The sequence below is a fragment of the Aquila chrysaetos genome, chromosome 15 (assembly GCF_900496995.4).
Source record: "Aquila chrysaetos chrysaetos chromosome 15, bAquChr1.4, whole genome shotgun sequence".
Lineage (NCBI taxonomy): Eukaryota > Metazoa > Chordata > Aves > Accipitriformes > Accipitridae > Aquila > Aquila chrysaetos.
The window spans coordinates 27,488,654-27,511,956 of record NC_044018.1 but is presented as its reverse complement, the minus strand read 5'-3'; the positions used below and the strand labels follow the sequence as shown (position 1 = coordinate 27,511,956).

Below are 23,303 nucleotides of genomic sequence, written 5' to 3'. Positions count from 1 at the left end.
ATAGCATAACGCTATTTAATACAGTAGTTTATTATACAACATTGGTGTATATCTGTCTACAAACTGTTGCAATCATACTTGCAATACCCAAAATTACATTTTCACTCCTAATTTCCCACTGTTGCTATTGGAAGGAAGGAATCTGAGATAATTCTTGAAGTGTCCCTACTTGCATGACTCTTGCTGGCTGCTCATTTGTTGCTATGTGGCATTAGATGGAGAAATGGTGCCTGATGTAGGAGTGGCTTAACACAGCCTGTTGCTGGTGTTAAAGATGGAAAAGGATTTTATAGTGAGTGTAAACTGTAAGCTGTCAGGTGGACTCCAGCTTAGGAACAGCAAGCTTTCAGAACCTTGATTCTTTGACTTTACCATCTCAGTAATTGGTCGATACTGCTTTTTGATAAGAAGCGTTACAGGGAACTGTGTGAGTGATGTATCATTGCTGATGGTGCCTTGGTTTTATAATCTGTTGCAGATAAAGACAATGCTGCCAGGTGAACATCAGCAGGTTCTAAGCAATTTGCAGTCCCGCTTTGATGATTTTGTGGAAGATAGCCGGGAGTCCAAAATCTTTACAAGCTCTGATACAGCACAGCTGGAAAGGGAAGTTAATGTTTGCAAGCAATACTATCAAGAGCTGCTGAAATCTGCAGAAAGAGGTAAAACTTCACTGAGAAAAGTAGAAAGATGCCCTCATGAGAGAGATTGTAGCTCTTAATAAAACTTCTCTCTCTGAATACAAGCTTTAGTGGATTACCCATTTTATCATATTGATATTGTTAATGCCTCAGTTCTTCTGAACAGATAGTCATCATTTTAACCATGTGCACAATTACATTGTACAGAAGCTCTAAGTTTCTTTAACTTTGTCTATAAGCTATGTAAAAATATTGATGTGTGAGTTACTTAATATACAGAGTGCTACAAAAAATTTTACACCCAAGAATTTATTCTGTGCATTACAGCTCACTGTTTAGTCATGGCCTCCTTGTTTTTGAATGTTGGAAATGCAACTTGATTACTTTGTCGAGTTCATAACAGAATTAGAGCTTTTTTCACACTGCTAAGGCAAGAAAAGTATCCTAAGTATTTTCCTACCTCCACAGAATGTCTGTAGTTACTGCTCTTTTAAGTCTGTTTTTAAATACAATAAGAACAGAAAGCTTAAAATATCTGTTCTGATTTACTGTCAAGTAGCTAATGACTTAACGAAATACAGTAGTGCAAAGCTGATTACTGCATTAGCATAGTTCACTACACTTAAGGAAAGATGAGTTGCCCTGTGCATCTGAAATAGAGGATTTAAAAAAAAAAAAAAACAAAAACCAAGCCCTGGAGGTTTACTGTAGTATTGTGCCTGATATAATCTGACTGAAAGACTCAGTCACTGAGTTTAGCACTGTCTGCATAAGGGTGATGCCTGTACCTGGGCTGAACGGTCAAAGACATACAATAATTTTTCATGTGTGAGGAGGTGATCTTACAACAGCTAAAATTTAAGGGTTTCTAAAATTTGCCTTGGAAGGCAAAAAATTCCAATAGAAACTGATGGGATTTCAACCAGTCATGAAAGACTTGTAGAATGGTGACTTTATAAAGTGCTTCATGAGAAGACATGGTGAAAATGACATGATGGCTTTGTTTGCTAACATGTGCCTTGTTCCTTTCAACAGAGGAGCAGGAAGAATCTATTTACAATCTCTACATCTCTGAAGTCAGAAATATCAGACTACAGCTGGAAAGTTGTGAGGAGCGGTTAATACGGCAGATCCGAACCCCAATGGAAAGGGATGATCTACATGAAAGTGTGTTTAGGATTTCAGAGCAAGAGGTGAGCCTTTGAGAAAGGCTCTTTTACCTAGGAAAAGAAATTTTACTTTAAAACAAATATATCCAGACGTTTTGAGTGTAGCCAGGAAGGTTTGCAGTGCACCTTGAAAAGACAAGAGTCAAAGATTAAGCTTGTGTTTGTGAGAAAAAAAGATGCCAATAAATGGCAACTCTGTTAGTTTCCCTTTTATGCATACGTTCCTTTCTAAAATTTTTTAATGGTGTTCACATGAAACAAGCAAAGGAGAGTAGACCTGTACTGGTAATGATATGTAGAGTGTACATCAGGTTCATGTAGGATAAAAGCACTGTCAATCACCTTTCATTTTACAGAAACTGAAGAAAGAGCTGGATCGGCTGAAGGATGACTTGGGAGTCATCACAGATAAATGTGAAGAGTTTTTCAGTCAAGCTGCTGGTTCACCTTCAGTCCCTACTCTGCGCTCTGAGCTCAATGTTGTTATTCAGAACATGAACCAAGTTTATTCCATGTCTTCCATTTACATAGATAAGTATGTAATAGGCCATCTCTCATCACACATGTTTAGTTTACAGTTTTCTCTTCAAAATAAGTATGAAGATATTAGTATGAATAATACTGATCAAGGAAAAGGGAGTTAACATTTTAACATTATATAAAGGGGTACCCCATGACATGAAAAGGCTGAAAAACACCAGCGTATTGAATGTTGTTATTAATGGTTCAGTTAACAAGAGATTACTGTTTTTCAGATTAAAAACTGTAAATTTGGTGCTGAAGAACACCCAAGGAGCAGAATCGTTAGTAAAACTCTATGAAACAAAGTTGTGTGAAGAAGAGGCAGTAACGGCTGACAAAAACAATATTGAAAATCTGATGGGTACATTAAAGGTAAGAGTTGGCCGATGCCTTTTCATGGGCGAATAAAAAATTAATAGGAAAATGATCTGTCTTGTAACACCTGGTTTTGTTATGCTATACTGTATAGTATATCAAAAGTTGGCCTGTGTATTTGGAGGAAAGTCTGTATTAGGATTGACATCTCAGAAAAAAATGACAGCTTTGGAGCCTTAGGAATTGGATAGTTTGCATGCTCATTCCTGCTGTTAGGAAATGCCTTGAAGTATCTGAACTTCCAAGAGTGGCACTTGTCAATGCTGCAGTAAGACTTATTTTTTTGTCTTTTCAAAAGGTAACATATGCTTAAGGTAACATAAATATATTGTTACATAAATGTGGCCACAATAACATTCCTGCTGCTGTTACAGTATACTAATCAGGGTTTCCAGGAAGTTTGGCAGGTATCTTTGCAAACGGGTAAGATTGAAGTTCAGCATTTTTTGAGTGCTGTATATACCTCATTTTAATATTGCAAATGATGAGTAATGCTTTTTTGTTAGATAGAATGATTGGCATCTACGTAGTGATGTTTTTGAAAGCTGTAGTTTATAAGATAAGCGTATTAATTTGCTGTCCATGCTTTGATTTATGTGTTGTAGGGGATGCTGTTATTTAGAATTATTTTGCAGTTCATAGTGATTTAGTTGCTTCAGACCCATTCTGGTGCCATTCCAGTGTTTGAGCAACCAGAAGTAAAATACTCGTTTAAACGTTTTTTGTTTATTGATTTATACATTTTACTCATGTAAAATACTCATTTATAAAATAGTGTCATAATTTAGGAGTTATTTACAATTTATCATTTATCACATACTAGCAATGGAGATCTGAAGTAGATGAGAAAAGACAAGTGTTCCATGCCTTAGAGGATGAACTACAGAAGGCAAAGATGATCAGTGATCAGATGTTTAAAATGCACAAGGAACGTGATCTTGACTTCGACTGGCATAAAGAAAAAGTTGATCAGTTAGCCGAGAGGTGGCAAAACATTCATTGTCAAATTGAAAATAGGTTAGTATAACTTTTTATTATAATCTGTTCATGTTTTATGCTGGTTTTGTTGTTTCTGAGGAAAAATAATTAGAATATTAAAATAGGTCAGCATAGTTTTCTGAACTGTTTGTGAAATGTGCTAAGATCAACGATTCTTACCCTTTCTGTGCTGTTGACATCATTGTCTTGCTTTTCCACAGGAGATGTCGGTGACTGTGGAGCACCAAAAGATTAACAAGATATAGAAACATTATTTACTTACAACTTATTGAGGCACAGTAGAGATAAATTGTCTTTTTTTATTTCCAAAGAAAAGCCTGCAGAAATGGCTTGCTGTCCTATGGAAATACCATCTGTTTCTCCACATAATTAGTTCTGACAGGCTAAACTGATGAGCTGATTCATCATTTATGATTGGATTCATGTTAACTTGCTTTTAGTGACTGAAGTGCTAAGTCTGGAAGTCCTTAGCTTCCATTGACTTCTGTGATAATCTTGCTGCAATAACTTTTGGTGAAGTGCCAGTATTTTCTTTTGGTGTGCAACGGTTTTCATGCAGCCTCAATATCCAGTTGAGATGTTGCTCTAAATTCAGCCCTTCGGTATTACTGTCATGATGATATTGGAGAATGTTACTCAAATGCACATGCCTACACAGATGTGCAGGTACAGCAGAACACACCTACCCGTAATTCTGAAGGAGATATGCGTACATGACATTCCTGGAAATACTTTTTCCTTCAGTCTCTATAGTTCTGTTTCTCATATTTGAAGGAACCAGAACTATAGAGACTGAAGGAAGAAGTATGGGCAAGTTAAGGAAGTCTCTACTGTACAGCCTGAATTTATTTCCTTTAAAATCTACTTTAGTTTGTCATTACAGATAACCTGAACAAGAGCATCAAAGATAGTGCTGTTGATGTAAAAACTTGCACAACAACCTTTCCCCTTTGTGTTCTCCTTTTCTAAGGGATGAATACCTATTCAGGTGTAATACTGAAGTTATTCACTTGTAATTAACTAATTTAGTTGTCTCTATTTAACATTGCTGGAAGTTAAAAGGAAGATGGGCAAAAGCTGACTCATTTAAAGCTGACTGCAGAATGGCTAGCTTTAAATGCACCTCAGATATTTCATCATTTGATAGTGTGACATAATCTAAATGATAAAACAGTAGTTTTATGAGGTACTGAAGTGTCCTTATTTCCTCAGAGGGCAAACATGAACCGCATGCTCTCCTCACAGGACTGTATCCTGAATAGAATATGCTGAAAAATTACTGTTAATACATAGTGGCTTCTAGTGTAAATAGGACAGATTGTGGTAGTTGCAGCATGGAGCTGTAAACAAGCTGCTTTCTGCAAATGTTCCCTCTGCTGCTTCGTAACACCTTGACACTGATGATCATTATACAAAAAGTATGGACAAATATTGGCTGCAGTTATGATCCTTTCTCTTTTTCATGGTTATTAGCTTTAAAACATGCTTAAGTATGAAACTTGAGCAATACAGTTTCCTTTGCTTGCTCTTTTTCAGTCTCCTTATGGCATCTTGAGAACAACACTAGAGCAATTCAAAGTATTCATTCCAAGTAGAACTATAAAAAGTTGTTTAATAAGTATGTTTATTCTGCAGTTGGAGTGGTCATATTTATATGATCTTTGAAGTAACAGTATAAGGATCATGAAAGAAAAACTGTCAGTATTCTCATCAGTATGGAAACCACTTTCAAGAAATACACAGCACTTTCAGGTCAAACACGTGATTTAAAAATGGACTTACAGGAACAGTTACTTTCGCGCATTAGAACACTTAAAGGCTTTAGTTTTAGTGTAACTCCTATTGCTTTGTGGGAGGCACAGAGAGTATGGTGAACCAACCACGACTTAACTCCAGCACAGCACACTCCTCCTCGAGTTACATAGGTCACATTTGAAATCCTCTCACTTCTTATAACAGAATTAATTGCTGTTGCAGAGCCCTCCCTCTTGCTTGGTGTTTCCTGTGCTTATGGAGTTTCAAGCAGTTTAGCTCACTACTGAGGGATATATGCAGTTTCTTCTGTAGTAGGATCTCTCCTGGGTGTCATTTATGACAAATGAAAAGGCTTCATCAAGCTGGGAATCTTGGTGTTTGAGAAGTTAATTTACTGTTTAGTTAGTGCTATTTCAGTATGTTTATAGTGTGAGCTATAAGCAGAGCTAAGACATCTGAAGCCTTTAAAGCTGTATTTGGCTTAGTGTTAAAGTTTTTATCTTTAATATTCATCTTCTCCCCTTTGGCTTATCTTCTAAAATAAAATCAGGTTGCGTGACTTAGAAGGTATTAATAAATCTCTGAAGTATTACAAAGATACTTACAATTCTTTGGACACTTGGATTCAACAAGTGGAAGATGCTCAGCGAAAGATTCAAGAAATCCATCCGGAAAATAGCAAAGCATTGGCTAAACAGCTGAACCAACATAAGGTATGAAAGGGATCTCACTGTAGGAAAGCACTGCTGTAATGACCAAAGAATTAAAACATCAGTTTAACCCAGTATTGTCAGTCTTATTTCTTGATAGGAGGTGCTTATATCCCTCAGCCCTTACTGTAAAATTCCAAGTCATCACCAGTTTTTATGGTTTTATGTTTATAATGCAGCTAACATCATGAATATATCACTAACTATTGCCATTTTATAGACCACATTGTTTTGGTCCTCAAATGTGCAAGAAGAGCAGAACCTTAGAGGGTGCCTAGAATTCTGGGCTCTCCTTATTGCATCATTTTTTATTCAGTACTGCTCTTGGTATTTATGGACATAGAAATATTTTCATGGAAGCAGAGCTACACTCAGCAACTGTCTCCTGCAAGAAAGAAATGCAGCTTAAATAAGAGACAAAATAACAAATTATATGCACGAAATGGTATATTCCTGATTTTGTTTTAAGTTCACTCACTGGCTATTAAATGTGGCAGATTTTTTTCACTGCTTCTGTACTCTAAGCCTGACAAAGCCCAGGACATAGGCGTGAGCAAATAATTACTTATACACACATGGCAATGAGCGTATTAACTTTCGTGATGTTAGATAAAGTAGAATTGCTAATAATAATAGTAATAAAAATAACTTTTTAAGATGAAAATGTAGATTCATATTTTACAGATGCTGGTTTCTGAGATCGAAATGAAACAAGGCAAAATAGATGAATGCCAGAAGTATTCAGAACAATACTCAGCTGCTGTGAAGGTAATAAATAACATTATACTTAGAATTCTTTTTTTTGTGTGTGTGTCAGTATCATGTGGAATGCCAGTCATTTTGTGTATTTTCTCTTTTTACAGGACTATGAGTTGCAGACTATGACCTACAGAGCTATGGTTGACTCCCAACAAAAATCTCCAGTGAAACGCCGAAGAATGCAAAGCTCATCAGACTTCATTATTCAAGAGGTAAATGGATTTCTTATGACAGGAAAACGTGGTTTTTTGAGTCTTTGCTTAAAACAGAGTAAACACAAGAATGGGATTTAGGATTTATTAATGATTAAATAGTGTAACCCAAGCAAGATTATTTTTTTCTCTGTAGATATTATGTGATAAATATTCTCTTGGTCACTATGCAGTGTTTAGATAAAGAAACACTATATTCCTGTTGATAAGCAAAAGTCCCCCAAATTATAAAAAGCTATATGAAAAATGTACCTCAGTAAAACTGTTTAGAACTACCTCTGGGTTAGATCTTGATCACAGTAAACAGGGGGAGCTTTCATCTTTGCTATGGTAAAACTTACCAGATCTGAACACTGACAGATTCCAAGGCAAATCAGCCTCATTTGGGTGGGAAAGATAGTCTGTCTCCCTGCTAGCTGTTAGAGAGGAATAGTGACCAGTGCTGCTTGTCCCTCTTATAACCTGTTCTTACAGGGGGGAAGAATCAAGTGACTGTGAAGTCAAAACATTGTCTTCTGTTTCTTCTCCATATGGATCTCCTCATAGATCCTTAGGATTTATTTGTGAAAGTGCACCCTGTTGATGGCATTCAACTTGGGAATCAAAATTATGACTTTGAATTCCAAAATCAGGATTTTAGAATCAAAATCAGTATAAGTTCTAGAGTAGTGTTTATCACCTCTTTGAAGGTTAATGGGAGTGTTTCCCTCTATCTCCCCCACCCCACCTTTGTTTTTCTGCAGTTCATGGATTTACGGACTCGTTATACTGCCTTAGTGACCTTGATGACGCAATACATTAAGTTTGCAGGTGACTCTTTGAAAAGACTGGAGGAGGAAGAGGTAGGTCATCCCCTGGCAGCCAACCAAGCAAAAAGAACAGCTAGGCAAAGAAAGAGCAATATATACCTGTTGGAATTATTCACAAAGTTAGCAGCAGATATGAAAGACTAGAATTCCTTATATACTGGACTTCATATAGAAATGTAGGAGTGTTAAATTACACCAGTATCTTTCAGATAAGCAAAATCCTATACCATCCATACATTTTACCAGTTCTTCCAGCTAGAAGGATCATATGATTCACTAAATTCTGATAGAGATATAGTTACATACAGTACATTTTAATACTTCAATATTTTAGGGCTTGATCTTTTGGATAAATGCAGGCATTAAGATGAGGGCAAACTTAGTGTGCACACACCGTTGATATTCTATGTAGGCCTTAATATTCCACAATATGCGTTCTGGTCCACTTAACATATAAGGGAGTTCTTTAAACAGGGAGATGCAGTGCCCTCTTAATTAACTTCTTAAGTTTCTTTGACATGTTTAGATTTTCTTTTTCTTTCTACCTTTCTACTGTATTGATTCCTTGGGGTCAAACAGCATTTTATTTATGCGTAGTGTTTAATCTTATTAACAAGAGTAAGTTACTGAAATTGAGCAGACAAATTACTCAAAATACATGCTTGCTGCAGAATCAACCTTCCAAATAATTGAGAAAAAAATACTTTTAAATTCTTCACTGTCTTTTGAAATCTTTCTCTCTGGAAGAGATTATATAGTCATTTTTTATGGACTACAGTGTTTTAGTATAATCTATACAGTGCATATCTCTAAAATAATGCCCATATTAAATGCAGTCCTATATAAACTACATGAAATTGGAGAATACTCTCATAAGGTATAAATTTTAATGTTGTTATTACAGAAGAAACAGAGTTCTTAAATGCATGTCTGGTGCTGGCTTTGTCTTTATTGGCTTTTCTTGCTATTGAATATGTCTGGACAAACTGTAATGCTAACAGCACGTATCTTTGTGCATCATGAAGTGGTGGAACATACTGATGGAAATACATAATATTTGTTGTTGATAAGTATCCATTATAACTGAGGATTTAGTATGATTAATAATGCTAATGGTATCAAGGATAAAAAGTGAAACAAAGAACAAGAATTGCAACAAGGATCAAGAAACCTGTGAATGCCAATAGGTTTCACATTCTTCAAGAGCAAATGGAATCTTTTAAACTCTTTGGAGTTTCAGTCTGCTCTGAATCTCCAAGACTGCTTCTTTAGAAATCAAACACCCCCCATCTTCCATCCTCCTCCATCTTCCAGCAGCCTTCTAAATCTGTTAGCTTATATGAAGATAACCTAAGTAAATTTCCAGTCTCAGAGTGATTTGATGGTTTTTTTCTTTGTAATGAGGGTAGCAAATCAGAAAATGAATAATCCTTTTCAAAGGAGAAATGATCTTTTTTTTTTCTTCCGGGATCAGACCTCTGAAGTCTTTGATTGTTCAAAGATTTTCTTCCATGCCAATCTTTCTTCCTAACTCTCAGTAATAGCATTAAGAATGCACAGAATAAGGGAAAAAAACAGATGCTTTCCATGATATCTCAGTTTAATCCATGTGCTGTCATGCTCAGAGCTTACCAGAAGAGAGTGAACTCCAGCAACCTGTGAAGTCAGCTGAAGTCTTTCAACGTTTGGGATGTGATGAAGCTGTTGAATTCAGAGAGGAAAACACACCTAATGAAAGCATGATGGATGTGGAATATTTGCAAAAAGATAACTCTTCCAGTAAACCTAAACACACAGAAAATAAATTGGAAACTGACAGAAGAAAATTAGATGTAGACATATATGATAAAATCAAAACTGATAGAATATTAAAGCAATTTTTAAATTTCAGTGGCCAAGAAAGCAGCATTAGTGGCAACAGAGAAAATAAGCTACATACAGAGCAAGAGAATTTAATGGGCTTTGGTAATCAAAGTAAAGAAGAAGAAAATGGTAGAAAAGATTGTTTTGTTTCAGCTGAGATCTGTGTGAGTGTGAATAAGGATCCTGGTGAAATGTTAAATGAGCGAATTGTTAATGGAGAGAGACAGAAAACAGAGGCAGTATCAAAGAAATTGCCTGAAGTGGAAGTGTTACACAAAACCACAGGAAAAAAATTTTCAGGAAAGGCAGGGGGTGATGTTTCAACAGAGGAAGAATATGAGATGCAATCACAAACTAATTTTGAGCTAACAATGAAGAAAGATGAAGTTACTCCAAAAACTGGAAGGCATGCCCTGGATATCAGCCTTTACAAGCAACCAAGAACCCATTTTGAATGTCAGTGTAAAGAACATTGCTTTACGGAAACTAATAGCCATAATACTTTAAACTCTGAAGACAGACAGTTTCAAGTGGGTGGCGAAAAAGGCCACTCTCTTTCAGGTGTAAGGGATGCAATACCTTTAGAGAAAGTTGCATCCTCTTCCAGAGAGCTGGCAGCACACAATGGACGTAAAAAAACAAAGTTAAATTTGCAATCTGTGAGCAATCCAGGTGTTTCTGCTGTTGTTGAAAGGGATACAACCAAACTGCACAGAGCATCTCTGGATAAAAGTTACTTCATAGCAGAAAACATGATCATAGAAAAATCAAATTTAAATCCAAATGAAGCCAAGAGTACAATGCGAGAAATTTTGGCTGTTTCTTCGGGAAATATTTCAGAGAATCAGTATGCAGCAAAAGTCTCTGAATCTTATCCATTAGATTTTGAAGTGTCACCAGTGCAGAGTGATCCAAGTTTAGGTACAGAATTGTTAGGAAATGCTGGTGATTTAAATGCAAATACAGCCCTCTCAGAAATTATCTATGGAGGAGAGGATTATGTTCCATTATCAGAACATCGACTAGCAAAAAAGCTTCTGAGTCACGATGAGAAAGTAAGTGAGAAGAAAATATCACAGGGTAAAATTTATGGTTTGGACAACATAAATATAAGTGGGGAGAAGCAGAGTGGAGAAGACAAGTTTGAACAGGGTCAGAACTGTAAAGAATTATTGCTAGTTGCAGAAATGGACAGTAGAGATAAGGGTCATAGCACAAAGGTACCTGGAAAAAACACTGAACTCCAGAAAACATTCTGTGAAAAAACAGGGGAAAAAGCCTCATTTGAAAAAAAGGAAAAGCAAAAAAAAAGAGGTGATGATAATGAACAGAAAAGGAGCACAACTGTTATTAAGGTACCAGAGTTTTTATGCAATGCAAGTGAAACAGTTAATTTAAGAATGATTCTAAACCAATCTAAATCAACATTTGAATCTCAAAATATGTCAAGGTCAAGTGATTTAAAGTTGATTGAACATAATTTAAACAATGAATATGCTAATGATATATTAATTACTGTTCATTTTGAGATGCATAAATTTTTAAGTTCTTATAAATTTATTTTTATGTTCATTTTCTATTACTATTTAATTACCATCCTTTTCTCCACCCAGCTGATGCTCAGCCATGTTAATTAGAAATAACAAAAGTTAACAAGATACAGTTTGTGACTGTATCTGTATTTTAAGTTCATCTTTTTCAAGCGTAATACATTAGATTCTGTGTCTATTAGAGCATAAAAGGAGATCAGATAAGAAACCAATTTAAATGTTTTGTAGCCATTGGAGTCCGGTCAGAATTGTGACACGGGGAAGTACAGAGAGGAACTGAAGAAGCTGCCTTTGCATTAGCCTTTTAGGAAATAAGTTTAATATATCATATGAAAAATGAAGTAAATCTGGTAAATTTGAACTGAATCAACATTTTGTGTATTTGAAAATGTTGCTATAATTACCCTTTATGCCATGTTTGTATGATCATAGAAATACAGGTGTGTTTTTACCTTGTGTTAGCTCACATTTGGTAACTAACACTACAGTAGTGCTAATGAAGACAAGGTATGTATGGTTTTAACCATATTATTACTGGTGAATACACATCTTGCTTATAAGAGTTTCCCTTGATCTGCCAACATACAGAGACTACTAGCCAACTGGTTTTCGCTAGGATTTTCCTAATAACCATGTTTATACTTCTAACTGTGTCTACACTGCAGAGTAGCTGTGCTCTTGCCGGTTCCCCAGCTGAGCCAGTGGGGAGGCATTGGGACTGTGAAGCACACTGTGGCGCATAGATGTACTGGGGCTTAGATACGTCTCTTTCTGGAGCTGATACATCTTGGCTCTAGGTCTAGGTACTGTTTCTTTTCCTGGACAGGATTTCCAAACTTGTCTTGTGTTGTTTTTGCTTGCAAGCATAAAATTCTTCTTCCAATTCCTACTGAACTAATCCAGAAATGGTAGGCCACTTTCTCCTTGGGAATTCTTTCACGTAGGGTTTGGCTCACTGTTTGCTCTACCTGTTTGTTTGGAGAAAAAGCATATGCAAGCTGTTGTTTGATGCTGGTTACTGCTAAGAGGCATCTATCTGAAGTGAGAGGCTTCAGGACTTCTTCGCTTTGTGGATGTCTTTATGAAGGGTTTCATATTTGGCTAATGGTAACTTCCTGAAGCCTTCAAGAGAAGGTGATGGTGGTGGGAACTGCTCGTCCTACTTTCTGGGCATACCATATATATATGAGTAAGTATTTTCCATTCTGCTTTTCAAAGAGCCTAATGTGTTTCATATGCTGTATTACAAAAAGTATATTCCAACTAATCTTATTCCTTTACAGATTTTAAAGAATAAAGAAGCATCAGCACGTGAGGCATATTCAGATCTAATGGCACAGCAAAACAGCACAATAGATGAGAACAGAAAACTCATGGGAAAGGTAAAAACACTTGAGGAGATGTTGGAGGATATGAAGAAACAAAAATTCCAAGTGGAACAGGAGCTCCCTAAAGTGAGGGAAGCTGCAGAAAAGGAGTGGAAGAAGCAGCAAAAGGACATGGAAGAGATTTGTCTTCAGAAGACCAAGGCTGAGCAGGAAGCAAAGCAGTGTCGTATAGATCTAGAGAGTATTGAGAAAGAGAAAGCAGATGCAGAGCAGGAGTTGGAGTGTGTAAAGCAGCTCATTTTTCACGCAGAGACTCAAAGAGGTATACTGGAAGAAAACCTCCGTGCTTTTCGAAATCAAATAGAAGAAAGCACTTTTACCAGAAGAAAGCTTGAAGAGCATCTAAGAAGAAAAGATACTAATCTTCATGATTTAGAGCAACAAAAAAAAAACTTAATGCAGGAACTGAAGAAAAAAACAGAAGCAGAGGAGAAACTTATGAAACTGATAAAGCAAATGGAACAAGATCTTGAATTTAAAGGGAACCTATCAGAAATAAAGCTGCAAGAAAGAGAGAAAGCTGAAGCCAGAAGGAAGGTGGTTGAAGGCAGGTACCCTGTAACCAGAGAAACTTCCCTGCCAACTTTCACAGCTGGGCAAGGCAGCCAGTGTAGGACTGATTCTGAAATTACAAGTTTCCAGAAGAAACAAGAAGCCAAAAAAGTAGAAGAGCTGAAACAGAAGATAGATGAGCTAACCCTTGCTAACAAAAAAGCTGATAAAACTATTAAAGACCTGAAATATGAACTGAATGAAATTGAGCTTCAAAAATCATCAACAGAAGAAAAGTCTTGTTTATTAAAAGAAAAACTAGATAAAGTCAATAGTGAACTTAAATGCCTAAAAATTAAGTTGGAGGAAAAAGACCAAGTAGAACAGGGATATTTGCAACAGTTGAAAGAACTGGACAAGCAGCTGCATAGAACCACAGGTAAAGCTGAAGAGATGATGCAAGAAGCTATAGATCTTAAGAAAATTAAGATGAACTATCAGGAGGAGCTGAAATCTGTTCAGCAAGAAAAGACACAGCTAAAAAGAGAGGTAGAGGAATTAAGTAGATCACAGACAAAAGCTGAAATCACTATCAAACATTTAAATTCACAAATCAGTTCTCTTCAAAAAGAGAAGCTGGCAGCTGAACACAGAACACACATGTGCAAAGGAGAAGCAAATAGTCTTCAAGACCAATATAAGAAAGTTCAAGAACAGTTGCTTCAAAAAACAAAAGTAGAGAAAGAAAACCAGCAGGAAATTCAGATTCTGAAGAATGAATTAGCCAAAAGTAATCAGGTGTCAGAAGCATTGAAACGAAAGATAGAGGACCTTAATAAATGGAATACTGAAACAAAACTAGTGATGAAGCAAATTCAGTCTGAATCAGAGAAGATTACTTTGGAAAAACAAAGTATTCAGAGGAAAAATGATGCATTAAAAGCCCTAGCAGATGGTTTCAAGGAGCAACTGCGTACAACAAATGAACAATTGCACAAGCAAACAATAATTGAGCAAGAATTCATATGTAAAATCAAAAGCCTAGAAGTTGATCTAGCAAAAACAAAAGACTTAGCTAGTGAATATAAACAAAAATGTGATAAACAAAGTGCTTCCACCCTAACCATTGACCAGGAGGTTAAAAATCTAAATGCCCAAATGAATACTTTAACTATGGAAAAGAGAGTGAGTGAGCAGAAGGTGCAACTACAACAAGCTCATATACAAGAGCTAAGTAGTAAATTAAAAAAATTACAGGATGAACTCCATCAGAAGACTCTGGATGAACAAATGGCACGGAAGAAGATGATTCTGTTTCAGGAAGAATCCATTAAGTTTAAACACTCCGCAGAGGAATTTAGGAAAAAAGTTGAAAAATTACTGGAATCCCATAGCATCACAGAAAAGGACATTTCTGGCATAAAACTGGAATGTGTTGCTCTTCAGCAGGAAAAGCATATGGCTGAGGAAAATATCATGTTGTACAAGATACAAATGGAAGATCTGCAAGAAAGGCTTAAACAATGTCACGAACAACTACAGCAAGGGAAGCAGGCTGAAATGGACTATCACCAGAAGTGCAGGAAACTTGAAGAAGAATTGGAAGTGCAGAAGCACATGGTTGAGAGCTTGAAACAGAAAATGGACCTGGAGGTCAGGGAGAGTGAACACAGGTTTCTTTTGTTTCAGAATGAAGTTCAGCAAAATAATAAACTCCAAGATTCTGGATTTAAATTGAGCTGTGAGAGAAGAGGGAATGATTTCAATTACCTGAGAGACACTGCAACTAGAGAATTTGAACAGCTTCCTCCACATACAAAACCTACCTCACCTTTGTTAAGGCAGAAACAGGAGAGATTAGGGTTTAAATCTGATCAAAGAGAAGGAAATACATTGTATGTGAGTGCTGATGATATGATACCAAGAGAGGTGCAGTTCCAGATGTCAAGAATAAACCAATCACTAGAAGAAGATTCAAGGCCACAATCTTTTACAGAGTTTGTTTCTCAAACAAGTACGCAGTTCCAGATAACTTTTGATAAAGCAAACCAAATCTCTGGAACATCTGAAAGGGACAAATTGAGAAACAGGAACCTACACAGTTCCAGACAAACTATTAGACATGGAGAAGACACGAAACATGAATTAGGAGTGGTAAAACTGCAACCCTTGGAGGTACACACTATGTTTTGTGAGGGTTTGCCTTCCTAGTGCTGGTTTTTACTGTTCTATTTTTTTGTTTGTTTGTTTGTTTTTAGTTATATGTTATCACTATTCTGTATTCTCTCTAACATTTCTTATGTTCTTACCTTGGTGAAGGGAACCCCTTCATTCTTACATGACAAAAAAAGCTTTTCATTAGGCCTTTGTAGCAGGTTTGTTAATATCTAAGAAACGCATTATTTTAAAAGTTTATGTTGGAAATGGGGATTCACATACACCATTGTATCATTGTTGGTCAAAATAAGCTTTGATTAATGGCACTAAGTTCATACAGTAACAAACAACAGTTATTGTTGCTTAGTCTAGTCATATTCCTGTTATTGAATACATGTTTGAAATGGCAAATGTGCTTTAAAATTCTACGTATCTATATTTCTCTGCTCTCCAATGCTAGTAGTTCTCCTTCCTGACTTACATTCAAGTTCTCCCTTTTGTTTCTCTGGTGGTGGATTTAGGATTGAATTATGTACAGCATAGTTCTGCAGATGTATTTCTCACTGTGTCAAAAAATTCCTATTTACAGATAGTGAAGAACAAGCACTATGACATGCACGTTGAAGTCACAACATTAAACCAAGAAAATGACAAGACTTTTGGTAATGAAGAGAGAATGTTTGAGGGATACAAAACATCCAAAGGGTTTAGGAAAGAAGACTTTGCAAAGAGGAGCTCTTTCTTGGGCGAAGAGATTTTGAAAACTGTTGATGATGAAACTGAGTTGGAATATTTTACAGAGGAATATGATGATATTAAATTTCAAGGTCTCCGGCATGATGTAACTGCCAGACAGTTGACCGAAGTTAAACTTTTAAACAGGCTTACAGTTGAACAGCTCCGTTCAGGGCAGAAAACTATTGATGAGGTTCAGAAAAGTCTTGAAAATTTTTTAACTAAACCTACAGCTATAGCTGGGCTGTACCTTGAATCCAGCAAAGAGATACTCTCTTTTGCTTTAGCAGCAAAGAGAAGAATCATAGGAAAAGCATTGGCATTAGCATTTTTAGAGGCCCAAGCAGCTACCGGTTTTATCATTGATCCCACAACAGGTCAGAAGTTCTCTGTTGATGATTCGGTTGTTAGAGGGCTTGCAGATTATGAGTTCAAGAGTAGACTGCTTGAGGCAGAGAAAGCTGTTTTGGGCTATTGCTGTTCTGGGAAAGTGTTCTCTGTGTATCAGGCTATGGAAGCTCGACTCTTAGAAAGACAAAAAGGTAAAAATATCCTTGAGGCTCAAATTGCAAGTGGGGGAGTCATTGATCCCGTGCGAAGTGTTCGTGTACCTCCAGAAGTCGCCGTGCAGCTTGGCTTGCTTAATAACACAATTTTAAAATTTTTGCATGAACCTTCTAGTAATGCAAAATGTTTTCACAATCCAAATAACAGGAAAGCTATGTACTATTGTGATTTGCTGAAAATGTGTTTGTTCAGTGTAAGCAGTAAATGCTTTCTCCTTCCAGTTGGTGAAAGGAAAATAAGCAGCCCATCAGTAGAGAAAAGTCACAGAATTTCTGTAGTAGATGTCGAAACAGGAGCTGAAATGACTTCATATGAAGCTTATCAAAAAAATTGTGTTGATAAAGCTACATATCTTGAGCTTTCAGAACAGGAATTTGATTGGAAGGAGTCTACGTGTTTTGACTCTGATGGGAATTCTTCTCTTTTGCTTACAGATCTTAAAACTGGTGTACAGTTTAATATTGAGGAGACCTTGAATCAGGGTAGAATTGACAGAGCATTAGTCAATAAATATAAGGAGGGTTTAATCACAGCTAATGAGTTTGGTGATATTTTAGTTAGCAGTTCGCAGCCAAATAGAGATTTAAACAGTCCTGTTGCAGGGTTCTGGCTTTCTGAAACCAATGAAAGAATTCCAGTCTTAAAAGCCTCACGCAAAAACTTGGTAGATAGAGTTACTGCCCTCCGATGTCTCGAAGCTCAGGTTAGTACAGGAGGCATAATTGATCCATTTACTGGGGCAAAGTACAGTGTTTCAGAAGCTTTGCAAAGGGAGTTAATCGATGATGCTTGTGCCAAGCATATCCAGCAGTGTGAACTGATCTTTACTGGGATCATTCACCCTGTAAGGAACACAGTTATGTCAGTTGTTGAAGCTATGCATTTAAATGCCATAGACAAAGAAATGGGCATGCGCTGCCTGGAGTATCAGTACTTGACTGGTGGGTTGATAGATCCAAAGTCTCATTCCAGATTAACAATGGAAGATGCAATTAAGAATGGTATTATTGATGCTGTCACAGCTATGAAGATGAAAGATGAAAAACTGTATTGTAAAGTTTTAACGTGCCCCAGAACAAAGAAGAAGTTAACCTACAAAGAAGCTTTAGAGAGAGCTGTTTTTGATTGCCACACGGGGCTGCGATTGTTAGAAGCAGCTCAACCCCTGAAAACGGGAATTTCCAGTCTTTACTATAATTCATAATGGAAAAGAGATACTAGTACTCATTTCGGCACCTGCTTTAAAACCCATTCAAGTCAAGGAAAAGATCTATGATGGCCTTTATGGAAAATCACAAATGGTGTTTTCTAACGTAATCATGAGTTGCTGTAAAACTAATTAGTACAAACTACTAATTAGTATAAACCACTAAAACTAGAATTAGGTATTACTTGTTACAAAGTTGAAATTTATAGATAAACTCAAGCAGATTCATATTTTCAGAATGCAGACTGTGTTCAGTTTTTACCTGAAGGCCTTGTCTGACATTATCTATATGTAGATAGTGTATAGATACCTACTACATGTAGGTAGTGTAAATCAGAAGTTATGCTGAGGTTGATGAACTTAACATTAGTGCAAAATGGGTAGATTTAGGTGAGACAAGAATCAGACTCTTATATTAAAAATTGCAAGGGATTGCCCATTTTGCATGTAACCTGATACTTAATTTAATATTACAAATCAGTTTGCAGATACCATTTATTTGACAAAAGTGGCAATAAAGTATATAAGGGTTAAATCTACAGTAAATATATGCATAAGCAAATTTTCTCACACTAGTATTTCATTAATTTTAATGGGCTACTCACATCATGAAGTTACATATCCCAAGTTTTTGTCTCATTTCAGGTAACTTTTTTTTTTTTTAGAATTGTTTTCATGCTCTAATAGGCAAATGAATTACAATAACGTATCAAATTAAACAAAATTCCACTGAAATAAAATGTCTTCAGTTTTACTTGTGATACATGGAAGGGCTTAGGCATGTTTTCTAAGTACTGATAAATTTGAAACTACTAACAGGATTTACTACTATAAAAAGAAAAATATTCTCCTGTGCAGGAAAAGATGAAATGTCTCAGTATTTTACTTTTATTGTTCTTGTTTCTGTAGACATAAAAGCAATGTACTCTTCCTAATTGTAATTTAATAATCCATGTGCATAGATTGCAAAATACTGATATCCTATGCTGGCTGTACATATCCACAGCTGAGGGTAATGCAAAGGCAGCAATTCAAAGGTACACTATATGCAAATGTTGTTTAGATTTTATCTGCTGAGTAATGGCTGGGAAGCTATGCTTTTTCTTAATATCGGTCATTTTATAATGAATGTACATGTGTATTAATAAGCACATAATCATAATAGCAAATCATTTGAGGAATTATTTTGTTAATGTCTATTATTATGTGGCATTTTTGTTCCAACATCAAAGTGTCAGAGTAATGCATATGCTGATAAATAAAATGAAATCACTTTATATTTATGTGATAATGCTGCCATTGTGGTATAATTGTTTCTATGGATGTTAATGTTAAATATTGCAACAATTTACATTTACATGTTTTTTGCAATTCACGGTGCTCATCAGAAGTCAATGGAAGAAGAAAAGAAAGAATATGTTGAGAAAGCTGGGGATTTACTGAAATGGGTGTCAAACCTCAGCAAGACACTCAGCAAAGAAGAAGGAGAACAGGCTGAAAAGACAGATTTGCCTAAGCAGCAGGTACACAGATGTTGTTTGGCAAAATACCACTTCTTTTTAGCTTTCGGTGTTGATTAAAATGACAAAATATTCCATAAATACTTTTTTTCTCCAAGCCACCATCCACATTTTACTGAAGATGTAATTTCACATTTGATTGCAAGTGGAGGGTTGGGTAAATGAACAACAATGTTTAGGGACACAAACATGTTACTCAGGAAGAAGTACAAGCTGCTTTTTACAGGCCTGGCGCGTGACGTATTCTTACACTGCAAAATGTCAGTTTAGAGAAACTAGACCCTGCAAACCATAACTCAGCCTTTGTAGAGGGACAGTGCATCCTGGCAGGATGGCAGCACTTTGTAGGTCTGCCCCCTTGTCCTGAAATAGTTCAGTGAATAAGTCTGGTAACTTCTACCCTGGCACCAGGAAGGAGAGAGTTGGTAGGAGGGGCCCGAGGCCCCAGTTTATTTTTATTTGCTTTTAAAAAGATATTTTGAGGGATCCTCTTACGGGATAGTCAAAACTGCTGTCTTGGGGACTACAGCAGGTGTTGACTGAGCCCTCTTTATTATCACACTAGTCCAGAGGCTGCTGGAGTGGCCCATCTTGCCGCCTTTGTATTTAACAGGTACATTGTCATTGTGTACAGTTGTAACTGACCATAAATTTCCATCTGTGAAGTTTCCTATCATTTCTAACAGCTCCTCTGCTAGGCTTGTCCCATGAAATAGTTTAGTGACACCTGAAAAAGATTTCAGGAGGTGAAGGTCTACCTGCACACTGAGCAGCAGAGAGATGGAGCAGTATCTTTTCCATATCCCTCAGTACAGGGCCGTGTGTATGGTCATGCAAACATGATTTTGGCCCTCCTGGCAGCCTGTTCCTGTGTTTTTTATTTTGGTCATGCATGCTGGTGCCACTTAGAGCCACTGGAGCAGTGTGTGCATAAATCAAGCATGCTGTCAGGCAGGTCAGCAGTCCTGCAGTCCTGATGGCCACTGGTCCCAGCGCGCTGCTTGTTCACAGAGGACCAGTGCTAGTTTTGTTACTGAGTTTGTCCCTATATCTATAGGAGGAAGTAAGCTTGTATTGATTTGAGCATATTGATTGGTAAATCACTAATAGTTAGGATCAGGATTTGCAAAAACATTCAGCATTGGTCTTTTTCTGCCCTTGTTAATGATACCAGTGCAAACCTTTGTCAGCGTTGAGCCAGCACTCAACTCCTTAGACCATCTCAGCTTACCACGGCAGCTATGGCTGGCATCTTCCCCATCCAGCCTAAGCCCTCAGCAAGTAACGTGCGAGTTAGCCACCTCGGCTTCCTCCAGCCTGTGGGAGATGGACGTTTGCCAAGGGTATTTCCTTCCCTTGTGAAATGGCCTGGTGAGGTAGCATCACCTTCCAGTTGCCTGATTTTGTGTCTCCACTGACTAGCACAGGTGCCTTGACAAGTTTTGTAGAAACATATAGACTAGTGATTTGGTAGCTAATGTTAGCTGAAATAAATACATTTCACACAGTGGTTTGGGGTGGTGTGGGGTGTAGCAGTGGAGTGGGTGGAGAAGCAGGTGCCAGTAGTGACGGGGCACACACAGCAACCACAGTGATGCCAGTTCCCTGAGCAAAGTGGAGCTCATGACCCCGTCTGCTACCTCAGCCTGCTCACTTTGCCTTCTTGTGTAGCGCATACAGTGCTTGCTGTCTTGATTTCTGTCCAAGCAGCACAAGTGGTGGGATTGTGGCTGGCTGGCGGTACTTGCAAAGGGAGGCTCTGTTCAAGACCATGTTCAGGCCCTTTGACGTGATGCACGCGGGGACAGAATTGGTTGTGTCCAGACCCAGGTGAATGCAAGGCCCGAGCACCTTGCTAGAGTTCTCTTTGCACTGACACTGAACATAGCTTGGGCTTGCTAATGAAGTCCTAGACTCCCCTTTGATACTTAAGCCTTTATTTATCCAAAATAAGTGCTTTTCTTTGAAGAGACTGCAGACAATTTCTCAGAAAAGTTAAAAGATTAAATTCTCTCAAGTTCCTCTGCCAGAACAAGTGCTTTAGTGGGGATGACACAGAAATGATAGCAGGGAGAATATTAATAAGTAGTTCATTTTTTCCAAGTGTCTGATACTGCATTTTTCACTGTCACTGAATTTCATGAAGGTTTGTGGCCTTCTGGTAAGTTTTTTAAATTGTTCTCTCTCATGTTGGTGAGCAGCTTCTTGAAATGACCATTGTACACATATCTTTATAAAGCTGCTTTAAACTGTGCCAACTATAATAAGTGGTTTTAAATGATTGGTTAATTTTAAAACAACATTTTAAAATAAATTCTCTTTGTCTCACACAATAGTTTTCTAATACAAACGGCTTATTTATCCAAATGACAGCTCAATGACTTATCCATATATAAATGATAAATGATACAATTCCATAGTATATAATATCGCTCTAAGAATAGCCGGTATTTAAAGAAGAAAAATCAAGTTTTTATACGATTGAGTTTAGGCCCAGATAGAAATACTATGTTGTTTGTTTGTTTTTCTTCATATATATATGTGCATAGTTAAGTCTTGAACACAGGTTATTTATTTTTTCAGATTTCCCTGGATGAAATGTCAACCAAGAAAGAACAAATAGCTGAAGCTCTGCAGACTACTCAGTCATTTTTAGCTAAGCACAGTGACAAGTATGCCATTTTTTAATTTTTAAATAATGTAAATTACATACTGTTTGCTTAAAAAGAAATCATATCCTCATCTTACAGTTCCAATTACATTTCACATACAAATATGTCAGTTTTTTTCTTTAAATTTTTAAGTTTATGTTCCCACTTGGGGAAGCTTTATGCAGTTTTGTTTATTTCAAGAATTTGGCTTGGTTTATATGCCTCTGGTCAGCTTAAAAAACATTAGACAGTAATTTTCATTTGAAGTCAATTAACAAATTAGGAGTAAATTAGTACTTGAACTATATGTCACAAGTTTGTTTCATCTGTGTCTGAAATCAAGCTGTTTAAGATATTAAATTACTGAGATATCTCATGACTCCTTGCTAGCTATGTCACCTGTCTTGACTGATAATCAGTAGACAAAGGCATATGCAAATGTTAAATGGTTTAGTGATAATTCAACATAAATTCTAGATGACTGTAGCTTCTTTTCCTGAATGACTACAAGCAGATTGTACCTTTCTTGAACATCCTTGTAATGAGGCTATATTTTTTTCAGACTACTTTTACCAATTCCCCCCCACTTTTTGTAGTAAAGGTAAACAGATCACTCCCTGCAGGTTGCAGATTACTCAACGATATCTCCTTCTTCCGTTTTTCTTTTTTTTTTTTACTTAATAGAATGACAGATGAAGAGAGAAATGAAATGGAAAAGCAAGTCAGATCCCTTCAGGAGAGCTACAGTTTGTTATCCAATGAAGCTTTGAAGCAGCTGCAGGAAGCACAGTATCTGGGTGATGAAAAGATGGAAGAAAAGGTAACAAGATTGAAACGTACATTTCAGTCTCTTGAGATTTACTGCATGGTTTTGGAACCGCACATGATCAGTAAAGGAAGACGCTGCGCTTAATAGTGTGTAAAGGAATTTGAGATATAATTGACTGAAGGTTTTGTGTATTTATTATGGAACTCTGTGTGTGACCTTACCTGCACATATGAATATGCTGCTCCTCAGGTTTTTTTTGTGAAGAGTCTTAATAATGTGTGCCTTGCATGAAGAAAGATAAACAAATCATTCATCTCTTAACTCTTCTCTTAAAAGCCATTCTTTGACTGCTAGATAAGTCTGTATTTCTGCTGCAAAAATGACACCATAAAATAACATGTTAATCTCTCCCATATCACTCAGAAATGTCCTAGAACAGATCTACTTGCAGTT

General features: G+C 36.8%; 1 protein-coding gene across 16 annotated transcripts in view; it reads left to right on the top strand.

The window, feature by feature from the left end:
* DST (dystonin) overlaps nucleotides 1-23,303 on the top strand; it is a 314,486-nt gene that overhangs the window by 175,872 nt on the left and 115,311 nt on the right. For 15 of the 16 annotated variants that reach the window (XM_041128914.1, XM_030037882.2, XM_030037880.2 and 12 more), the window contains 12 exons: nucleotides 479-662; nucleotides 1,677-1,834; nucleotides 2,167-2,345; nucleotides 2,566-2,704; nucleotides 3,531-3,724; nucleotides 6,012-6,174; nucleotides 6,856-6,939; nucleotides 7,035-7,142; nucleotides 7,886-7,984; nucleotides 19,299-19,433; nucleotides 22,014-22,102; nucleotides 22,766-22,901. In XM_041128914.1, the coding sequence (XP_040984848.1) occupies nucleotides 479-662; nucleotides 1,677-1,834; nucleotides 2,167-2,345; nucleotides 2,566-2,704; nucleotides 3,531-3,724; nucleotides 6,012-6,174; nucleotides 6,856-6,939; nucleotides 7,035-7,142; nucleotides 7,886-7,984; nucleotides 19,299-19,433; nucleotides 22,014-22,102; nucleotides 22,766-22,901 (1,668 nt within the window). Of the gene's footprint in view, nucleotides 1-478; nucleotides 663-1,676; nucleotides 1,835-2,166; nucleotides 2,346-2,565; nucleotides 2,705-3,530; nucleotides 3,725-6,011; nucleotides 6,175-6,855; nucleotides 6,940-7,034; nucleotides 7,143-7,885; nucleotides 7,985-12,647; nucleotides 15,420-15,990; nucleotides 18,193-19,298; nucleotides 19,434-22,013; nucleotides 22,103-22,765; nucleotides 22,902-23,303 lie in introns of those variants that run through there. The other variant, XM_030037890.2, reaches the window with a different exon arrangement.